Below are 23486 nucleotides of genomic sequence, written 5' to 3' on the forward strand. Positions count from 1 at the left end.
TATTTTATCCTTATTTAAGGGGCATTTTCCACTTAATGATCAAAATAAATAATGGTGAACAAACTCAAAAACATCTTCTATTGATTTCAAATTTTAGGGACCAAAATGAAAAATTATGTTAATCTTATAGACCTTTTTGGGTAAAAAGCCGCAAAGTAAATATGGAATCTTCAATATCCTATGATTGGATAAATTCTAGGGAACTTTAACGAAAAGCACCCGATACTGTTCACTTTAACGAAAAACCATATTTTTACATTAAAAAGTCAATCCTAGTACTATTCACTTTACCCTTTATTTTGTCCTTATCATTAAAACTCAAAGTTTTCAAACCCTTTTCATTAGTTTTCCTTAAATTCTAAAGATCTGAAAACATAATAAAACTAATAACAATGACAAAATTCACCCATATTACCACTTGAAAAGAAAACATAAAAAGTAGAAATAACTAGTGGACGATAGGACAGAAAAAATAATTGCAATTATGAATATACGTAGTGGAAGTGTGGATAGTTTTTTTTTTTTTTTTAACAAACAATATTATTTACACTAAGGAAGAAGGGGTAGGCTTAGCCTTACAATAGGCTAACAATAATATAGTTCAAATTCACTTTTGACGAGAATTGAACCTAAGACCTCTCACTTATAAGTGAATAGGATTATCACTAGACCGCAGTACTAAGTGGCAGAAGTGTGGGTAGTTAATATATAAAAAAAGAAAGCAAAAAATGTGAAGTATTCATAATCACAAAATTGCCATTCTCCCATTATGATTTAAAAAAAAATCACACACGATACTCTGTGTTTGACATCTAGTCCCAAATGTTAAGTTTTATAAATTTTTAAGTAGTGATTTTACGAAAATACCCTTAGAGGCGAGGATGTTTAACTTTCGTTGAACTTTCAAGTAACAATTAATGTTTCCGAATAGATTTTGAAGCTACGAACGCGTAGGCGAAAGCTGTTTGTAAGTCCAGATTATAACGATATAGTTACAGACGTTTGAAATTGATTATTTAAAGTTAGTTAAATAATTTGAGCTCCCATCTTGTGGGAAGGAAGCCAATCAGTTTTTAACAAGGGAATAAAGGACCAATCAATTTAAATGGAACTAAAGACCAATTAGAAAAGAGGAGAAAAGAAAGGACCAATCAGGAAGGAGAGAGAAGAACTTTATCTCCTTTCCCGTCAAACCATAAACCCGGCGATGACCCGGTTTGATTTCGACGATCCTTCGCCATTTTTCAGGCGATTCTCACTCATCCATCACCTGCAACCTCTTTCATAACCTCCCATCTACCATCTCCACCCATATTTGAGGGTTTTTATGTCTAAAACCGTGAGGAACTCTACCAGAGCACCAGAGGTGTTCAATAGTGATTCCTCCGATTCGGCGAGTTTCACCATCTAAAACTACCCTTAATCAACTTCCCTTGGACCCAGGAACACGACCCAACCAGCGGTAGATACATTGGAACAACGAGGTAGGAGAATCGAAGTTCACCCATTTTAGGGTTCTGACGAGTTTGAGTGAAATTGGAACATTTCCCGACCAAATTGGACTTCGTCACAGGTGATGATCGTTCGTGACGTCTCGATATTCGTGCTAGGGAGTCGTAGCGCGGACCTCAGGTGAGTGGGTCTTTTCCTTTTTATCGTATATATATAATTGATAGTTCCACAAACGCTTTTAAATTGATTTATGCATTTTATGCCATGTCATGTATATATATATATATATATATATATTCTAAAATAATATGATATGGTTGAGTTTTAGATTGCATCATGGCATATCCATATGCATATTACCTAAATATAATTGTTGTGAATGCTTTGAAGTGCTAAGGTGAACGCAGGAAGTGCAGGTAAGTTCATGTGAGTGTATGGTGTTATTTGCAATGATTGAGTTATGGCATGATTATATTTGTATTTTAGAAAACTTTGACAATGTCATACAGGTTGCAATAACAGGCAACTCCGACATTTGTGTTTTAGGCAACTCCGACAATGTCGTACATGTTGCAATAGTAGGCAACTCCAACACTGTCGTACAAGTTGCAATAATAGGCAACTCCGACACTGTCGTACAGTCTGCAATAATAGGCAACTCAAACATTGTCGTACAAGTTGCAATAATAGGCAACTCCGACACTATATAGGTTGCCTATGAGTCGTACAGGTTGCATTAGGCAACTCCGACTCATGTGTTATCATCAAGGTCTAAAATATCAATATTATCGGTGATAATATCGTTTTTTTTAGAGAGCGATATTTTCACACTTATCCACTTAATTATCATCAATATATCGTGATATTATCGATAATATCGCCGAAGCTCTGTTGTCGTAGCTGTCAAGATCTGCGCCTCTCTTTGCAATCCACGCTCAAACCCATCAAAATGAGCAATCACTTTTCTCCGGATCCTAAAACCTGCTCTGGTTTGATGGATCGTCCGCCTCGTACGGCCTAAACAAGGCATCCCCTTGCCTGATGGTGTGAGAAAGGGAGAAGGAACGGTCCACAAGTGGTGATGGTGCTCGCCAGAGTATGCGCCACTGTGGTGCTTCCCGACCTTTTTCAACACCTCGGCCGTAATCGGGACTGTAGAGTTGACTGGGTTGCTAATCATATTAATCAATGCCTATAAAAAACAATCACCCAACATCCCAATTCTATCAAATACTCAAGATTTTCAAAAATTTCATAGAAATGAAGGGCACAAAAGGGATACTCACATTGGGGCAGTACTTAGTGATGGCGGTAATGAAACCCTTGACGATACCGGCATTAATGTTGAAAAGATCATCTTGGGTCATGTTGGGCTTTCGAGGCACTCCGATGGGGATAATTACAACGTCGACTCCCTCCAAGGCTTGAGCAAGCTGCTATTCTCCGACATAACCTTTGACCTAATCACCACCATTCACCAAATCCCTGAATTAATAAAAAAAGTTGAAAATTTTAAGATCCAATCGGAAACACCCGATCGACGAAGAGGAAGTATTAGAGAAGGTTCGGAGTATTTCAGATCTGGTGTTGATGTGGCTGACGTCAGCAGCGACACCAGAGGTTCCGACGATATCGTAGAGGGAGAGGTGGGAGACGAGGAGGTTGAGCTTCATGAGGAGAGCCAGGGACTGGCCGATGCCGCCGACAGCACCGAGGACTGCCACATTCCGCTCGGGGACGGAAGCGGATGAGTAGTTGCGGTGGACGACTTGGTGTACGGATCTGGCGATGGACATTGAAGGCCTCATGTTTTGCTTTGGGAATGTCGAAAGCTCTCTACTTAGCTTTGTTTCGCGAGTTGCAAGTACTGATACAACAAGAAGTAATCTACAGAGCAAGCGATCGTGCTTACTATTGGTATATATCTATGGTTGGTTCCTAGGGATTCATGGTGTTGAATATTATTTTCAACGTGTAATTTTAAGAGGTCTTCAAATAATAAATTTAGACGTAAAGGGCAATTCAAACACGGGATCTCGGTTGTAGTTTGAATGCTCTTAACAAAATTACAAACATCTTTATTCTTTGGGCTACGACATCCAGTTAAGAGCGAGGTTTCTATCTTGATTATCGCACTTCATGGGTTGACCTGCACGACTGCTAGGCTCCAATAAAGGGCATTCACCTCATTTTGCATTTTCCAAGAAGATTACCTATTTTAGGCGATACCATTGGCTATCACAATGGTAGAGAGATGTGTTGCCCTTGTACTACGATGTGGATTCAAATCTCGTTGGTTACTTAATCTAATATTACCATGCAATGTATAAAGTGTAAAATATTGTACTAATTCATTATATAAATGATTATGGTGTGTTTAAACTTCTTTCATTAATTACTACATATTTTCTACACTCACAATGTTTGCCAGCTCGCTATATAATCAACTTAAATCAGTTAAATCCATCATGCAATCTATTTCCTTCCAATTTTTTGTGATAAACTAATAGATAATTGACTGAATAAACATCATGCAAAGTTTCAATAAAAATTTTCAAATTTTTCCTACAATTTTCGTGGTTTTTATTTAATTTTTATCGATATCGATAATATCCCGATATTTCTATTGAAATTTCCGTGTTTTTGGACTACCGATATTTCCGATATCATCGATATTTTAGACCTTGGTTATCATAGATTGATTTATGAGTCGTACAGGTTGCGTTAGGCATCTCCGTCTCGTGTGTTATTATAGATTGATGAGCACCTGATTTTATTATACCGATATGTAGTGATTTGGAATATTCCTGGATTTACTGTTGATTTACATTTGATTTCATACTTGTATGTAGTATGATTTTCTGGAAACTATACAGGTATTACAGTGAGGGGTTATAACGTTTAAAAGGTCTTTATTAAAGCTTTATTTTTAGGCCCACTCATTCTTATTTTTTTTATCCCTCCAGGTTCTAGTAGCAGAGTTTTCGTATCAACGAGGATTCGTGGCAAATCTTGGTATTGGAGATTACCTTCGATTCGATGGTATGATTTTCAATCCACTCTACTGTACTTTACTTATGTTCTGACGTCACGTGTGAAATGGGGTTATTCCTACTCACAGTGCACTCTCGTATTTAGGCACTTTTAGGTTTATTTATTCACATATTCCATATCACTACATTTTATGGCTTCGTCACCTTCCAGGTGTCGGCCAGCACAACTCGATTCGGAGTCCTAGTGGACAATCCGGGTCGGGATGTGTGATGCGAAAATTAACTTAACACACAAATTTAACCCTCTTTTGACAACTGTAGTATAAGTATAAGTAGGGATCGTTCTAGACCGGGGATTATTAGGGCTTGCTAATAACCTCTAAACTGACTCAAAAACATAAAACTAAACTTAAAAATACTCACAAGACTCAAAGCAAACTTAAAATACTCAAAACAGCTTAAAACAACTAAATAAACTTAAACTAAGCACTAGGAATGACTTTGGACGAAAATTGACTTTTACTTGAATCAAAACATTTAAAAACACAAATTAAAACAGATTCTAACTAATTAGACACACCAAAGTAAAGGGGGATTGAGTTTTGGACGAAGTTGAAACAAACAAACAAGTATGAAAAACTAGACAGATTGTCAAACGAATGTGAGAAATAAGATGATGGATGGGATAGCTAGAGGCTTTTTTCTCCACACATGATATGTATGCAAACAACTTGATTTCCAGTTACTACTTCATTGAATTATGAATGACAATGCTCCAAATTAACCGTGACATCACTAATTAACTCTTAGATTTTCCTTGTTTTATTAGATTAGATGACATCATTCGACAACCCAAAACATTCTTCAAAAGTTCGCTACATGACATCATAATAGAGATACAATCAAAGATCATTACGTTTAATGAAAATCATAAGCATTGACAAAGCACTTGCAACTATGATATCATGTCACTCATGCTAGGAATTGAACTTAACGCGATCGTTTATAAGCGACCTTCACTAAATGTGAATATAAGTTTGTAATGATTATGTGAAACTTCTTTATATTCTAGCAACGGATTTATGCATGTCAATTAAGTGTCGACCCTTAATTAACAAATACAAATAAGTTATCAATCAAATAGTTAAGCTAATTGCATTCACAATTCAAGAGTTCATAACTGGAATTTATCAAATTATATTGCACACATAATCATGGCTTTGAAATCACCCCTAGCCAAGAGGGGTTTAGCCACTTATATTTACAACAAAACGAAAGGAAATGAATTTAAACATTAGAAACAAAAGAAAGAAAACACCTAAACCCTCCAACGATCCAAGTTGGACAGCAAGCACGTCCAAGCACTTTCCTTCCCTTCCTTTGCTACGGCACAAGGTGTTGGTGAGTGTTTGAATGTTTGTTTATATGGAGGAATGGATGTAAAGATGAATGGATGAAGGTTGTATTGAAATGGGGATGAATGATCTAACCAAGTATGAACTAAATTTATGTTACACACACTTCATTTTATAGAGGAAGTGCATGGCAATGGAGGGGAACATGGAGTGGTGTAGCAATTGAGTGCAATGATGCATAAAATCTGAAATGATGGAGGGAACAAGGAATGGTGTAGTAATTGAGTGCAATGATTCAATGTAATGATGCATGAAATCTGAAATGATGGAAGGAACAAAGAATGGTGTAGCAATTGAGTGCAATGAGTGGTGTTTGAAATGATTCAAAGGTGAAAGTGAAGTGATGATGCAAAGCATGGGGGTAAAATGGAATGGTGTTGCAGCTAGGGAACATGAATGATTGTGCACATGGTAGAGAAAGGAAAAGGAGGTGGAACGGTGGAGTGACACCCTTTTGTGACTGAGCTCTTTGTCCTTTTTACATTAATTCTTCTTTCTCTTTAACACATTCCTAGCCTCTTTAGTCTTCAATTTCGTCCATCCACCTTACTCCATGCATGTGCTATTCATTCCAAGCCCAAAACTGCTTCAAAAGGCACCAAAATGCATCTTATTGCTTTATAAGGCCTATGGACCTACAAGCACACGAAAATAGCTTAAAATACATAATTAACTAAGAAATAACAACATAGATGCTTCAGAACAAACTAACTCAGTTGCATAAATATGCTCCTATCAATGTGTCACTGTGTGGTTAGTAAGGTTGTTATTTTTTAAAACATATTTTCATAAAAAATAATAATAACTAAAACAAGTAAAATAAAAACAATAAATACTATATTATCAGACAAAAAATAAATAATAATATAAAAATAGTCATTTGTCACACTCGTAGCATGTAGGTAGGCGTGTTGTGTGGCAAGAGACTAGTTATCCTCCATATAGTACGTATTTGCTCAATCATATCATTAAATATTACTTGTTTTTAAAAAATATATATGAAAATGTTTAGGTAAATTAATATTTGGCCAGCATATAAATCTTACGTTAACAAATTTTCCAAACAGATTTCACATAAAATAATCATGCATCTATCAACAAACTAAATAATGCATGCATTTTAATTAAATAGTGTATCCAGCCATGTTCACCCAATTTCTTGTTAATTACCCAGTAAGTACCATTTATAATATATGGAAATTGTTAGGTAAAACATTTCGTCCACATAATATGAACATAAAATACACACACCACATATATATACGGAAATTGTTAGGTAAAACATTTCGTCCACATAATATGAACATAAAATACACACACCATAAAATACACACACCACATATATATATATACGGAAATTGTTAGGTAAAACATGTTGTCCACATCATTTTCCTAGTTAGTCAGTATGACATGGTTGACCAACACCGTGCATTTCATACATGAATTGACCAATCCAAGATTGCCATGTTAGCAACGCTTTAAGGCGTGGCCAACCTGCCTGACCTAGACACCTCTATAAATTGGCTATGACTGTAATCCTTTCTCAAACACACTTATTAGGTTGCGATTATATCTTGTTTGGCCTTGTTCGGGAGAGAAATGAAAGAAAACGAATGCATCGCTCTCCTCTCGAACAAGAAGAAACTCAAGCATAAACATGTTGGGGTTCAAATGATGAATCAGGGACATCACATCGGATCCATGATTTACCAGACAATTTATAAAAATGAGTGAGTAAGACATGATTTCTCATTTCTGCTTTTATTTTTCGTCATCTTTCGACCTTAGCTGCGTTGCGTAATTATACCTTATTTCCTATGTGCATCAACTTTATCTTTGACTCATACACGAACTCATTTTTTCATACAGTTTTGCTACGGCAAGGATGGTGAGGGCACATGATAACGTGAACAACGGAACAACTAACTTGTACCGACAATGGACCAGAGCCCTAAAGAGGAAATCTGCAGAAGAAGAAGAGGAGCTCTAATCATACCGACAAGTCGTTATGAGTGTCCTATGGGTTGAATCTGGTAAAGGTACGAGTCGAAGTTGGTCTACGGCTTCCCAAACCCTAGATGGAATGGACAAGTACATATCTGGCTCAGCGCCAGCCTTTTGGGATGGTGATCTCTGCACATGGATGTCCTCAGGTTTGAGAAAGACGAGTCTGGGTAAGGACCTCCAGTGGGATATCTAGTGTCACCAGGACTAGAAACCCGTTGCCGAAGATGAACCAGAAAAGAGAAGGCAAGTTTAGACTGGTAAAGAACGAAGGGCATGTACTGAAAGCTGAAGGACACATTATTATTATTATTATTATGAAACTTAGTCAACATATAAGCTTATGTGAGTAAGCTAACTAGTTAAGATTGTTCAGATTGAGATTTTGGATTTAAAATTTGATGCCAGTGACTTTGTTTTTGGCGAGAATCGAGCATAAGACCTCTCACTTACAATGAAAAGAAATACTACTAAATTGTAATACTAAGTGGTGGCATGTATTTCTTGATGAGATATAATTGATATTCAATTTTTGGACTCTTTGTTCAATCAATGCATTTCAAACTGTAAAATGTGTCATTTGAAGAGTTAATTAAAGAAAAAAGAAACGTGTCAAAACCGCTAGCCCATATCAAATTTAAGAAAGTAACAAACATGTACAATACTAACAATCAATTTTCTATAAGTTACCATGCATACGAGTCTTTCCTAACCGAAGCAAAATATCCTGCCAATAAGGGTTTTAATCTTTTTAGAATACAAGTGTATGGGTTAGAACATGGACAGGTTTCTATTACAGAAAGTTTCATTATAATCCTTGAAAAATATCACTCTTAAAATGAAATCTTCTACCACTTCGTATTACTGTCTAGTGATATTTTTCTTCACTTGTAAGTGAGAGATCTTATGTTTGATTCTTGCCGAAGGCAAATTTGAACCACATTATTGCTAGTTCATTGTGAGGCTAAACCCACCTCCTACTCTTAGTAGATAATATTGTTTGTTCAAAAAAAAAAAAAAACTTCTTTAAGATTAAAAACCAATTATAGTCCTTGACATTTAATTATAGTTTTAAGATATTATTATATTAATTAGATTATAATAATTATTGAGTTTTTTTGTCTGTACGTTATTTATTGATTCTAATAAACAATAAAAATCTTAGTTACACTGATAATTATTAAATTGATAAGAACATGTACTACACTGATAATTATTAGGTTCATATAAACAGAAAAGTCATATATTATTATCTATTCTTTTTGTGCATGAATTTCTCCCTGTATACCAAGTACCAATATTTTTGTATAGATACTTATGTACCTATACTTACGTATTGATACTTTCTTACTTTTAAGTTTTTTTTTTATAAATATAAATTGTTTTTGTATTGATGTTGACTTGCTAATATAAGTTTGTTATAACGCTCATGATTTTTTTTATTATTATTATAAGAATTTGAATTTGGAATAATTTTTTATCCATTAATATGATTAGAGCAACAAAAAAAAAACTATAATATGTAGAAAATTTTGAATGGTAAGTTTGTAAATAATAAATATAGTAGAAATATTTAAATATGGTAAGTTTTTAAAATAAAGACTTAAATTAATTTAGCAAACCATTTATGTTAAAATATAAAAGAATCTTATTCTAGTCTAAAATCTAAAATCCCTTTTTATTATAAAGGCTTGAGTACAGCTCTTTGTGCGTGCCTCTGCCGGGCTTTGATTCTTCTGCCTCTGCAAGTCGCGGCCGTTTAATAGGCCGCAGCGGATGTTGATCAGGCCGGGTCCGGGCGGATTCTGATTTCACTGTTTTCATGAAGGTGTCTGTGTGAATTAAAGAAAAAGATCGGGGTTTTGCTCTTGTGCTGAGAGCAATGTATAAAATATCGATGATATCGGAAATATCAGTAGTTCAAAAATACGGAATTTTCGATGGAAATATCGGGATATTATCGATATCTATAAAAATTGAATAAAAACCACAGAAATTGTAAGAAAAACTTGAAAATTTTTATTGAAATTTTGTAGGATGTTTATTTAGTCAATTATCTATTAATTTATCACAAAAAAATTGGAAGGAAATGCATTGCATGATGGATTTAACTAATTTAAGTTGATTATATAGCGCGCTGGCAAACATTGTGAGTGTAAAAAATATGTAGTAATTAATGAAAGATGTTTAAACACACCATAATCATTTATATATAATGAATTAGTTATCAGCAATAGTTTAGGGGTTAAATGATAGTTTACCCATGTGCATAGTTAGTCATAAACTTAAGATTCTCTTCTCTCTCAAACTGCCCGTATTTCCCCAAATATTTATGGAATCTATCAATTTAGTCATAATTTCCTTTACCCAGTCCGGATCTACACTTAAGATTCTCTTCTCTCTCAAACTGCCACGTGGCAGCACCCCCAACAATCCTTATTCTTCTTTTCCTGTAACCCCTTCTTTCTTCTTCTTTCTTTTCTGCATTCTCTATCTTTCTCTCTCTCTCGAAACTCTCATCTCTCTCATTTCTCTTTGCACCGAGACCCACATACACACACGCACACCATCGCACCTGCTCGAGGAAGACACCCATCGTCATCAGCAACCTCGTATTTCTCCCTCTCCTTCTCGTCTCTGCAACTCGACGAACGCAGGAACCCTCCGGTGAGTTTCTTGAATTTCTCCGGTTAGGTTTTTGGGACGAAATCGGCTCGGGAATAAGCACACCCATCTCCGGCGAAGCCATGGGTGTCGAGAGGTTTTCCAACCACCACAGGTCATTTCACGGCAAACGGAATGTATAAACGCACTCCTCTCGCCTTGTACTTTCGTTTGGTACCTAGATCGGGGTCTAGGGTGGTAGTTTGCAGTCGGCCGGAGCTGTAAAAGCTCCGGCGTTCTTCTCTGTTCTTCCTTGTTGGTTCCTGACAAGCGCAGACCTTTCAGGCCGTTTCCCATAACCCTCGGCCCTTAGGCCTGTTAGGAAGGTGGAGCGAGATTATTGATATCATTGATAATATCACGATATTTTTACGATAATTATGTGGATAAGTGTCAAAATATCGCTCTCTCATAAAACGATATTATCAACGAAATATCGTCGATAATATCGATATTTTAGACCTTGGTTGAGAGGCAGGCAATGTACTTAAACTTGAATTTTACTCTAAATTATATTAGAAAAAGATTTAACTAAAACACTATTTGAATAAAAAAAGAAAACCGGAGCCCAAAACAGTAATTCATCAATAATAGGCCCAAAGGATGGCAGCCGGAGTTGCTACAACTTGTTGAAACGAAAACCTAGAGTCCATATCAGATAAACTTTGAGAGAGAGAAACAAAGCACGCGAGCGAGAACAAGGTTTTGTCATTGTAAACTTCCAATTAGGTCATTAATTATTTTGTTCCTGCCCAACTAAGACTTCCTTAGCCATATAAATTCTTCCCCATATCAACTCTCTCTCACTCTTATATACACATAAAACTAACTCTTCTTTTACCCGTACGGCTGCGTATATGACGAGGAAGATGGCACACTGTAACAACAATGGCACCACTAGCTGCGGCAGCAGAGCCCTAAAGAAGAACAGAGTCTCCGTGGAAGAAGATGACTACTCGTCGGAAAACCAAGAATCCCAAGTAGTTTTGAGCCTCCACGTCTCCCATGCCGAGGACATCGACAACCCTAGCCACAGCAATATACCCTGCGATGACAGACGTTATAAAGTCGTCGTTTGGGTCGAGCCCGACAACGAGTACAAGTCGGGAAAAGTCTACGGGTTACCAAACCCTAAATGGAACGGAAAAGTGAATATCAAGTTCGGGGCTAGCCTTTTGCGCTGGGGATTCTTGCATGTGGAGGTCGTCGGGCCCGGGGACAAGTCCGAGCCAGGAACCTCCCATGGGAAGTCCGTAAGCAGGACTCGAATCCGGTTGCCGAAGATGAACGAAGAAATAAAAGGCCGGTTCGGACTTGTGAAGAGCGGAGGGCATGGATTGAAGGCTGAAGGATACATAATCTTGTCCATGTTAGCAAGTCAACCGACTAGATATAGCACCTAATTAAATATTTTCCTAGCTAGTTAATTTAGTTGTCTCACCCTTATTTTTGTTTTCTTCACCCAGTTTTTAGTGCTCTTAGATGGCTGTGTTAAGGATTGTTGGGTTAATTAGTTCCTCATAAACTCTGATGAGGTTCGATTACTGATGCTAGATATGGCATACAGTTTTTCTATCCTTTTACTATTCTAATACATTTTTGGACTTGTTCATGAGATGCAGAAATTTTTTTTTTTCCTTGCATATGATCAATTATGCAAGAGACTTGTAGCTCGTTTTTGGTTAAGCACATTTAACCCTACATCCAATGTCTTGTGTTCGAATCCTCATGATCCTAATTTTTGTTGGATACAAAAGTTATGTATCTAGTAAAAGTGCGTACACATGTACTTAGCAAACTTGAAGTAACAAGACAAGCAAGAGGTTGATATGATTTAACCAAAATAATGGATTTAACCAAAATAATGGCAAATTGACAAAGTAACCGCAAGTCTGCGGTGCACTGTGCACACACTTAGTCCGTACACAAGGGCCTTGGCTACAACTATTTAACAGATGATTTTTTTGAACTACTCAGTTATTTCAGTAAAACCTTTATATGGTCATAATGCAGACCAACCCACTATAGGGATGATGTTGGGACCGACCCAATTTTATAACTTTATAGAAGTTATTACTTAATAGAGGTGTAGCTACAAAGTTTTATACTTTTCTAGTGCATGTATATATGCTTCTCTTTGTAAATAAACTTTATGTAAATATATACAATACATCTAATGCAATTTTCAACTCATTCGGTTCTTCTATCACATCAGCAATGTCACCCAAGGTCAATATAAGAACTTACGAAGAGATCTTCGAACAGTGTTGTATGCTTTAATCGAAGAGATCTTCGAAGCTAGCAACATTTTGGTTTATCTTAAACTTTTACTTCTGACATCTTAAACTTTTAATTCTGACATTGTATATTTTTATATTATTATTATATAGAGACGATTTTTCTTAAGGAAAACTATTAAAAAATGCTTGAAAATTTTGAGTTTTAACGATAAGGACAAAATAAATGGTAAAATAAATAGTATCAGGTTTGACTTTTTAGTGTAAAAATATGGTTTTTTGTTAAAGTGAACAGTACCGTGAGCTTTTCGTTAAAACTCTTTTTTTCTTAATACTAGACCTCGAAAAATTATAAATGATTACACTATGGAGTTTATTCCTATACTAGTTGGAGTTGAGACCGAAATTTTTATCACTATAAGAAGGTTATTCCTATTATTATAGAGAGATTTTACTGGACTATGAAATAAAACACATTATATCAATGTTCAAGTAGGCATGTGCTTGATTGCGCTAGTGATTAGTTATATTGCACACGGGTCCAAACCCTCTCTATACATCCGTGTAACTTAGATTAAATTATCGGCTTGTAAAAGAATAAAAATCCAAATTAGGACTACTTTAACAAACAAACAAAATTCAAGTAGAGTTAATAACAACTCAAGAAAAGAAAAAGGAAAAAAATCCAAGAAGATCTTGCTAAATTGAATTTTAGCCCATTTAGCGTGGTGAAAAAATGAAAATGAAAATAAAATGAATAGAATAGGTATAAGAAGGATAGATAGGTGGGGTTTACTATTTTATAGTATGAAGAGAGACCTTAAAACCTTAATAACTTCGTTTCTAGTACCAGCCTACGACATAGACAACTTGAAAAACAAAGCAACAAACTTCTAAACAAGAGCAAGACACTTAAAAACGAGATTCTAACTCAAATTTCAATATGATATTTCAAACAACTTATCCTCCTATCTGCTTTACAAATACAAGTATTTATAGGCTTACAACTTAAAGCGAGAAATATAAAAAAATAACAAATGAAATAAAGACTTAGAATACAACTCCTAAAAAACTAAAAGATTTCAAATAATCATAAGTCACAAACTTAAAACATGATACATCCATTATAGCTCAAAAAATGTATGTATTTTATTATAATACTTAAATCTCAGCTGCACTTATTTAATATAATAATGTCTATGGTACATGGCCCGCATCAGCATTTATGGCCCAACAACCCAATTAGGTAATGTCACATCAAAAGGAGAAAAATTTAGACTATTTGAGTTAGAGTGAGATCACTACGATTACAATACCAATTATCATACCACAATTTTGATTTGACAAAACTTATTATCATTATCGTACAAACTCTTAATGTACTGAATAATCGGTTGGTATAGTAATGATATTGTCACTTTATAATTAGACAATCTTTTGGAGCCAAAATCCATCTTTATAAATTTATTTTTATGTATAAAGTCTAATGGGCTTCATAAATTGAAGTTGACATAACTCCTTATTTTGGTCCATAAAGTAAAAATCAATCAATTTCGTTCCTGAAATTGGTTATAGCAAATCAATTTGGTCATTTAGTCCAGTTTCCTTCTATTTTAGCATCAAAAGTTGTCATATGGGACCAACCTTTTAGAGGCAAAAACGTCAAAAGAGAGAGAGATTGTTGGAGGTGGGATGGCTGACAATGATTAAATTAGGCTGGGTGACGATTTATTTTGTTGGTTGGGTTTTTGACCTTTTTGCCCTTCAAATGGTGGTTACATGAGTGCACGTGACCACTTTTAATGCTAAAATGGACGGAAACTAGACAGAATGACCAATAGTTTTGCGGCAACACATTTTTGGGATGAGGTTGATTAATTTTTGAATTATGAGACCAAAATGAGAAGTTATGTAAGATCCCACATCGACCAACGAAGAGGGGTGATGTGACTTATATGTACATGTTCCCCTCTATACAACATGAGACATTTTGGGAACTCACTGGCTCCGGATCCCATAAGAACTCCGACGTTAAGTGAGTTTGGGCGAGAGCAGTCCTAGGATGGGTGACCTCCTAGGAAGTTCTCGTGCTGAAACCCAAAAACAAAACCGTGAGGGAATGGTAAGCCCAAAACAGATAATATCATGCTACGGATGAGTCGAGCTGGGCTGGGATGTGACAATTTGGTATCAGAACCACTCTGCCGTTCGGTATGGGTGTGCCGACGAAGGCGTCGAGCCCCTAAGGGGGTGAATTGTAAGATCCCACATCGACCAGCGGAGAGGGGGTGATGTGCCTTATATGTACATGCTCCCCTCCATATATCACAAGGCTTTTTGAGAACTCACTGGCTCCGGATCCCATAAGAACTCCGAAGTTAAGTGAGTTTGGGCGAGAGCAGTCCTAGGATGGGTGACCTCCTGGGAAGTTCTCGTGCTGAAATCCAAAAACAAAACCATGAGGGAATAGTGAGCCCAAAACGGACAATATCGTGCTACGGCGGAGTCGAGTTGAGATGGGATGTGACAAGTTATGCCAACTTGAGCAACCAAAACAGTAATCATAATGTATATAAATTATAGATATAGGTAAGGCTCCCCATATATAATATTGGTTCGGTATGGAATAATGGATTTAGATACCATTATCATAGCGAAAATATATAGTTCGGTACAAATATTAATTGGAATCAAATTACAGTATAAATTATTGGAGTTTTTCAGCTCCTTTAGTCCCACATCGGGGAACTTAAGGGAATTCAAGGTCCTTATATTATGTTAGTCACCTTTATTAGTGATTAGGTGTTGGACCATTTGGAATGAGGATTGAGGTTTGGGCCACTAATTGTGTGGATTAGGGTTGATGATTATACCATAATATTAATATTAATTAATATTAATTAATCAAGACAAGGGCCCTGGCCTTGGGGCCTAAGAATTAAAATTAATCAGATCATTAATTTTAAATTCGAATTAAGTTTTTAATTAAAATTAATTAAAAACGTTTTGATTAATAGGCATAACTATTTGGAAATAGTTGTGTAGCTTCATATACCTCCAAAAGGTATTTGAAGAGGTATGAAAGAGCCTATATAATTGGAGTCTCAATTCCATCGTAGATTATCTTTTCTTCCTCCTTCACTCTTGTTAATGCACAAAACCGGAGGTCTTGGAACAACGTAAATCCGACCGTGAATCTGCAAGAAATGTAAATAACACAAGATGTATAGTGGTTCACCCCAAGATTTGGGCTACATCTACACTGATTATTGTATTTATCTGAGAGGTGAGGGAGAGAACCTCTGAATATGAGAGGGGATGTGAGATGGGTGAGAAGGCTTAGGAATTGGCCTCCCCCAATTGTGAGGGTGAGAAGTCCTTTTATAGAATAAGGGCTCCTCACTTATTACATATTTGCCCCTTCCTTTATTACATAATTACATTTAAGTCCCTCGAGTATTTGTATGAGATCTAAATATGGAGGCCCTAAGTATGGTACAAACAGTAGTCCCCCAAGTCTTCAGTCAAGATAGTCTTTTGGCTGGAGACTTGAAATTCAGTCCATGTGTGGGCCGAAGTAATTAGATATCATTTAGGACTGATACTCGATATGAGTCGGTGCTCAATCTGAAATGATGCTCAACTAGAAGTTGCACATGTTGCGAGGCTGCTCGGCTTGTGGCTTATGTTGCCTTGGTTGGCTCGGCTTGTGGCGTTGAAGGTGAGTGAGTCCCTTTTATAGATTAAAGGCTCGCTCCTTAATACATAAATGATGGGCTAGAGTTGATGCTCGCGACGAGGTGGTTGCTCAGTAGGCGGTGATGCTCTCTAATGAAGATGATGAAATCCTTTTTATAGAATAATGACTCGCTTTTCAGTACATGAATAATGGGTTATGAGTGATGCTCGTGGCGATGCGGTTTGCTCAGCTGGCGGCGTTGCTCTCTAATGAAGGTGAGAGAGTCCCTTTTATAAAATAAGGGCTCGCTCCTCAATACATAAATGATAGGTGCTTTCTAATGAAAGTGAGGGAGTCCCTTTTATAGAATAAGGGCTCGCTCCTCAGTACATAAATAATAAGATAAGTCCCCAAGTATTTTTCATGAGGCCCAATATATGGTACATAATGTAGTCCCCCAAGTCTTCGGTCAATAGAGTCTGCTGGCTGGAGACTTCAAATTGAATCTATGTATAGGCCGAAGTGGCGGTTGTTCGGATGCGGTATTTATATACCCTGCACTGAAGCTTTGTAAGTGAAGCCTTGAAGCTAGAGCTCTATAAATGAAGCTTTCGAAGCTGGAGCTTTTGTAAATGAAGCTTTTGAAGTTAGAGCTCTGTAAATGAAGCTTTTGAAGTTAGAGCTCGGTAAATGAAGCTTTTGAAGCTGATTGACATGAGTGATGCTCATGAATGTTTATGTTGATTAACATAAGTGATGCTCATGGATGTTGACATGAGTGATGCTCATGAATGTTAATATGAGTGATGCTCATGAATGTTGACATGAATGATTATATATGATTGTCATGAGTGATGCTCATGAATGTTTATGTATGAATAACATGAGTAATGATCATGTATAATTTGGAGTACTGGGCGTACTTTTGATCACCTGGTTAGTGGCATGAAGGAGAGTACGGGTTGTACATTTCATCACCTGGTTGGTGGCATGAATGGCTAGTTGCCAAATGATATTAGAGTACGGGCTATACATTTCATCACCTGGTTGGTGGCATGAAGGAGAGTACGGGTTATACATTTCTTCACCTGGTTGGTGGCATGAAGGTGTGTTCCTTCTTCACCTGGTTGGTGATAAAGGTGGCAAGTTGCCAAATGATATAAGCATGCGGCCCGTCAGTCTAGAAGTTGTCAGACTTCTTTAATCGGCGACAATGTAGATCAGTAGAGCTGGTTGCTCAATAATTCATTTTTTATCAACTTTGTCTGATGCCTTTGATTTGAGGAAATACAGCAGCTGGTCCTGAGTCGGACCCTTTGACCCGGCATTGCAGTATATTTGCATCGAAAACAGAAGGTCACACTTGCCTGCCTGTACGCCATATAATTGCATGTTGTTCGGATATGGGCACATGCAAGCTTTGCATAGTTACAACAAATAATTGCAGTGGAGATAATATATATAATAGGTGAATGCATGGTTGGAGTTCGTGGATGACCCGTTGGTGGTGCCCGTGCCACTGCTAGTGGATGATTGCTTTCGCCTGTTTTTTTATGATGGTGTCTCTTTCTTTTTGAGTTGGTGGTCGACACATTAATTCGTCAGATAATAAATTCTTATCTTTTTTCATCAGCTTTCTCTGTCCACCACAACATTGAACCTCAGCTTCATGATATGGGTCCATCTGAAAAACAACTTGGGATTGATTGTAACCACCCCTTCTACCCAGTCACCAACTGCCAAAAAGCTGAGTAAGCTATCATGTTTCGCAGGGTGCTCACATCGCTGAAGCTCCACCATCAACACAGGCACAAAGCTCAACACAACAATATTCATGCAAACAACCACCCACAGCAACCCCATGGCCATGGACATCAAGTAGCCAATAATATGTTTTTGTCTCTGTGTGTGTTTGTTGTTCAGAAGGTTTTTAACGGCCATAACGGAAGAGAAAATTTGGGTAAGATGAAAGAGGGCTTGACCGTCAACGAATACATGATTTGGTTAGCCTGCCCTTTTCCTCCATTAACACCAGCAGACCCGACACAGTGGTGTGTGACTTGAGACTTCACAGTGCACCGCATGGATGAGAAGCCGATGCCTTTTAGTCTTTATTTTGGCTCAAGATTTCCCTGCTCTGGATCTGAAACTCCACGCCAATTGTGGCTTTCGAGTGAGCGCTGAACTCATTCCGTGCATAGCGGGACAGTAAGTTCGCTTTCCCCACCGTCGACTATGACGATCTCGACAGCAGAGCCTCCAGCTTTGCTCCAGTGAAACTGGATGTAGCCATGACTGCAGAGAGTCGGAGCTCTGGAGAGACAAATCGGAGACCCTCTGGGAGTGGTCTTCGAAGTTCTAGGCAGTCGGAGATGGTGGAGAATGAGGCTGGGGTGATGCCGGTGCTTACTATTGTTGAGAAGTGGATCGTGAAGAGGAGGAGGAGGAACCAAGTCTTTCAGCTGCATGTCTGAGCAGGCGGCATCCGTGGGCCTGGTCGCAGAGGACAAGCAGGATGAGGAAGAAGGACACGTCAGAGGTTTTAGACATAGCGAGAGACGAGTGGGTTCAGGTGCTACACCATCAGTGGGCGATTGGATGTGAGGTTGTTTGGAATACGATTAGGCTGATTTGATAATTGGGTTCTTGGGTTGTGTATATTTATCGGTGGAGGTAAAATGAAAAAATTGAAGAGAACCGACATAGCTTTTTGTATTGTTTCCCACAGACGGCGCCAAATGTTGATGCACAAAACTGGAGGTCTTAGAACAACGTAAATCCGACCGTGAATCTGCAAGAAATGTAAATAACACAAGATGTATCGTGGTTCACCCTAAGGTTTGGGCTACATCCACACTGATTATTGTATTTATCTGAGAGGTGAGGGAGAGAACCTCTGAATATGGGAGATGATGTGAAAGGGGTGTGAAGGCTTAGGAATTGGCCTCCCCCAATTGTGAGGGTGATGAGTCATTTTATAGAATAAGGGCTCCTCACTTATTACATATTTGCCCCTTCCTTTATTACATAATTACATTTAAGTCCCCCGAGTATTTGTACGAGATCTAAATACGAAGGCCCTAAGTATGGTACAAACAACTCCCATACAAACTTTCCAGAGAGTAAACACACAAAGCAAATTCGCTAGAATTCTATAATTCAGTGTGAAATGTAAAATTAGGTAGTTGTATCTTGGTCGAGCAGACGTTGTAGAACCAGAAGCACAAGAGTGAGACGAAAATACTGTTCGAAGGACATAGCTTTTGTGCTAGCCTCTACCTTTGATTCAAGTTAGTATCATTTTAATTTCTGTATTTATTGTGTAATTTCATTATGTATTGCAAGTATTTTTTAGTAATAAAGTATAAGTATTTCAAATTCTGTATTTATGTTATTTTTGTTTCTATTGTTCTCCAACATAAATTTGGTATGGTATAATTGGTAATTCGATGGTATGGTAATTTGATAAAAAAAAAAAATTCACCCCTTATTTCCGGTTGTATTCATGTTCATGTGATGACAAATATGTAGGATACAATGATTTCAGTTTCAGTTATGTTTTTCTCTATCCGACGGCGGTCCAAATCAGAATTCTCCCAATCCAAGATTACGAGTTTCTTGTGATGCAAGTAAAATTCTACTAACAAGGGATTAGAAGTAGATCATGTTACCGAAAAAAATTCTTAATCCCTAATACTCTCACGACTAATATATAAATATGTCAACCTCTCCGTCACAAGGTAGATTTTCAATTATTTGTTTGAGAAACGCGTTTTCTAGCCAGTAATTTTGTTATTTACTTTCGGCGAAAGAAGTTAAAATACAAGGGAGGGTATTATCGTCATCTTACATGTGCGCACCACCTTGGACTACCCCATTACCATGCCCCAACAGAAATTCAATCCCTTCTCTCCTTCTTGCCCATTATCCTACGCACCCTCAGCACTCTCCCCACTCGCGCACGTTAGCACAGAGACGCCTAACCTCATGGCTTCCTCCCGCCCTCCGCCGCAGAAGCCTCTCGATCTCGACCTCACGATCGTCTCCGCCAAGCATCTCAAGAACGTCAACTGGAAGAACGGCGACCTCAAGCCCTACGCGGTCTTCTGGGTGGACCCCGACCGCCGGCTGGCCACCAAGTCCGACGACTCCGGCTCCACCCGCCCGGTCTGGAACGAGCGGTTCACCGTCCCCCTCACCCTCTCCCTCCACCACTCGTTCCTCACCCTCGAAATCTTCCACTCCAAACCCTCCGACACTCCCAAGCCCTTAGTTGGCACCCTCCGGGTCCCACTCAAGGACCTGCCAAATCAGGACGACTCGACCCGAATCCGGACCTTCCAGCTCGTCCGTCCCTCCGGCCGTCCCCAGGGCAAGATCCGCGTAAAGCTCGCCGTTCGAGAGCGACCCCTGCCGCCAGATTACCATATTACCCCTCCTCCTAGCTATTTTTACGGTGGTGCCCCTATGCCCCCACCGCCTGTTCGCGACTTCAGGTCATACTCGCCGTCGCCTTACATCTCTACTTTACAAGCTTCGGCTCCTAGTCCATCGCTTTCGCCACCGCCTCCGCCTTACCATTACAGCTCCTATTCCGATCAGTACTCGAGTTACTATCCAGCGTACTACTCCAGCGCGCCACCGCCTCCACCAAGGCCGTTCTTCGACCGACCGGTGAACTATGGCGGGCCTAGTGGGAGTGCTGGGCCTGGTGGGCCTTCAGCGCCATTGGACTACTCGAATTATGATCAGAATCAGAAGCCCAAGAGTGGGAAGATGGGATTGGGCACCGGATTGGCTGTGGGCGCAGTGGCCGGAGGTCTTGGTGCACTGGCATTGGATGAGGGGTTAAGGTACGAAGAAGATAAGATGGCGGAGAGGGTCGAGAATGACATGGGTGAGCGTGATGAGTACAGCAATTATCGTGCAGATTACTGATTGAATCGTGGTTTAGGTATGCTTTAATTACTAAAGCGCAATAGTAAATGGGCGGTTTCACAATTCGCACTGTATATGTATATGGTTTTATGTGGAATTTGGTTTCGGTCTTTTGGATGGTTGTTGCCGACTGAATTAAGACAAAGATTTAAACTTTGTTGTTAAGTCAGTGTTTCATTTAATGAAATAAATGCTGGTTTGCTATTGAAATTTATGCGGAGCTCGTAATGTGATTAGTTGGTTCGTTTTAATCGAATGAGTGTTTATGTATCTTGGGTTGAATTGTGTGCTTGATCATTCTTGGAATGAATTGTGTGCTTGATCATTCTTGGAACGAATTCAGTGATTGATCATATTAGAATGAATAGCGGGATTGATTGTCTTGGAATGAATAGCGGGATTGATCATCTTGGAATGAATTGCGTGATTGATCTCAAATAGTTGGTACAGTTTCGGATTTGGTTGTTTGATTTACTAGCGATGATCATCGCTAAGGGTCGCGTTTCAGGAGGGGGTTTGGTACTGTATGTTCCAGGAGCATGCTGAAGCTTTATATACAGAGAGTGGTTTTTAGCATGGTAGAGGAAAGCATAGAGTTGGATGAAAGTGCCATTTAGGATGAAGAGGAATGCTAGCCTCAGTCGGCATTGAGCTTTTGTTTAGATGATTGAATCACTATAGCCAGGACGGCGGTGATTTTAGTTTTCATGCTGAAGCTGAATATTGATTCGAGGTTATCTTACGGTCTGTTTTATAGCCATTTCGTTTTTAGTTTTTAATTTTTCTCGTTTTTGTCTATCTTTAGAAAAATTAAAAACTGAAAACGGATGGTTATAAAACGGACCCCGTAAGTGTTTCGTCTTCCTACAACTGATCTTATATGTGGTGCAGCAAGGGCATGCTTTTTGATATTTGACAGTAACGGATTGGTTCAAGGTTTTCTGCAACCTTTCATATTCTCTTCCCGTTGCGTGATGTGCAACAAGGATTTTCCGTTGCTACTAATATTTCTTAATGTCTTGTGCACTCGTTTGAGCTTCTGTGATTGACATTAGGGTACGAATCTTTTCGGGAAATTTTACCCCTTTGGTGTACTTTTCTAACTTCTCATGATCTCGTCGTCGAGTTAGTGAAGTCTCTAAGATCCAATATGAGGATGAAGAGTTGGGCATTATTGTGGTAGTTGGTCCGACTCCGATTTTGCAGATGCCGATGGTCTATCGGAGAAGGCGAGGGAGGAAGGGGCGGCGGGATGGGTAACTAAGAGGAGGATTTTGAATCTCTAAATTGATTACAAACAACTTATCGATCAAGTACTGACTGCATATCGATCAAATACTGATTGTATATCGATCGAGTACTAGTCACTTGTAGGTCGACAGTTGCCGTGAACATGAGACTGTATAAACGAAGAGTAACATCACTAGACTGTATCTCAAGTACCTATACTTTTTTCCCCTTTAAGCTCCCAATGTTGATGCTACGTATTTTCTTAAGCCGAGAGCAGCCACCCTGCGTATCTGACCCCAAAACCAACTGAACACTATTTTGGGCGTAGCCGAATGGGCTTATCATCAGGAGGCAGACTCCATGCACAAGCCCATGTGATTGTCAAGGCCCTTTTATTAATATATTATTCTTTCTTGGCACGTTGCAAAATAAAGGGATAGTACTTGCACGGTTGCACCCCACTATTGGGAGAATTGCAAGATCCCACCATTTACGAATAATGTATTTTAAACGTATAAATATCATAACCAAAATTATTTAATTTATTAATTTTAATTTGATTATCTATAAAAATGATTTGAGTTCGAGATTGTTTATATATCTAAATGTATAAAATAAATTGACATGTAAGTATTAAATAACATATTCATAATGAATTGTTTATTTATTTGATATATTTGGATAATAAATGATCTTTGGTTCAAATGAATCTTAAATTTTAAAAAAACTAAACAGTTTCGACTATGAAAAATTATATGTTGAATTGAAGATACGTTATTTGCAAGAAATAAAATATGTGCATTCCTTATATGTATATTCTCATCTCTACCTAGCACGAGGTTTTTTGGGAGCTCACTGACTTCGGGTTCTATTA

The 23486-nt window shown here is 38.1% G+C and overlaps 2 protein-coding genes, 1 long non-coding RNA gene and 1 pseudogene across 3 annotated transcripts; all 4 read left to right on the forward strand.

Moving 5' to 3' along the window:
• Positions 1 to 7428: 7428 nt before the first annotated feature.
• On the forward strand, positions 7429 to 8401 carry LOC126630180 (uncharacterized). Its single transcript, XR_007625937.1, has 2 exons — positions 7429 to 7590; positions 7730 to 8401. It is a non-coding gene; the product is annotated as an uncharacterized LOC126630180 (long non-coding RNA).
• A 2914-nt stretch (positions 8402 to 11315) lies between these two features.
• LOC126630672 (uncharacterized) lies at positions 11316 to 12122 on the forward strand. The gene has a single exon (XM_050300827.1). The coding sequence runs from the start codon at positions 11386 to 11388 to the stop codon at positions 11929 to 11931; it is 546 nt and encodes a 181-aa protein (XP_050156784.1). The 5' UTR covers positions 11316 to 11385; the 3' UTR covers positions 11932 to 12122.
• Positions 12123 to 15097: 2975 nt separating this feature from the next.
• On the forward strand, positions 15098 to 15211 carry LOC126630884 (5S ribosomal RNA; annotated as a pseudogene).
• A 5100-nt stretch (positions 15212 to 20311) lies between these two features.
• LOC126629896 (uncharacterized) lies at positions 20312 to 21592 on the forward strand. The gene has a single exon (XM_050300043.1). The coding sequence runs from the start codon at positions 20327 to 20329 to the stop codon at positions 21380 to 21382; it is 1056 nt and encodes a 351-aa protein (XP_050156000.1). The 5' UTR covers positions 20312 to 20326; the 3' UTR covers positions 21383 to 21592.
• The last annotated feature ends 1894 nt before the right edge of the window (positions 21593 to 23486 follow it).

Source organism: Malus sylvestris, chromosome 7 (genome assembly GCF_916048215.2).
Source record: "Malus sylvestris chromosome 7, drMalSylv7.2, whole genome shotgun sequence".
In the NCBI taxonomy this organism is placed as follows: domain Eukaryota; kingdom Viridiplantae; phylum Streptophyta; class Magnoliopsida; order Rosales; family Rosaceae; genus Malus; species Malus sylvestris.

Bases quoted from the DNA above. Each gene is read 5' to 3' on its own strand.
- LOC126630672 (XM_050300827.1), top strand. From the start codon at position 11,386: ATGACGAGGAAGATGGCACACTGTAACAACAATGGCACCACTAGCTGC.
- LOC126629896 (XM_050300043.1), top strand. From the start codon at position 20,327: ATGCCCCAACAGAAATTCAATCCCTTCTCTCCTTCTTGCCCATTATCC.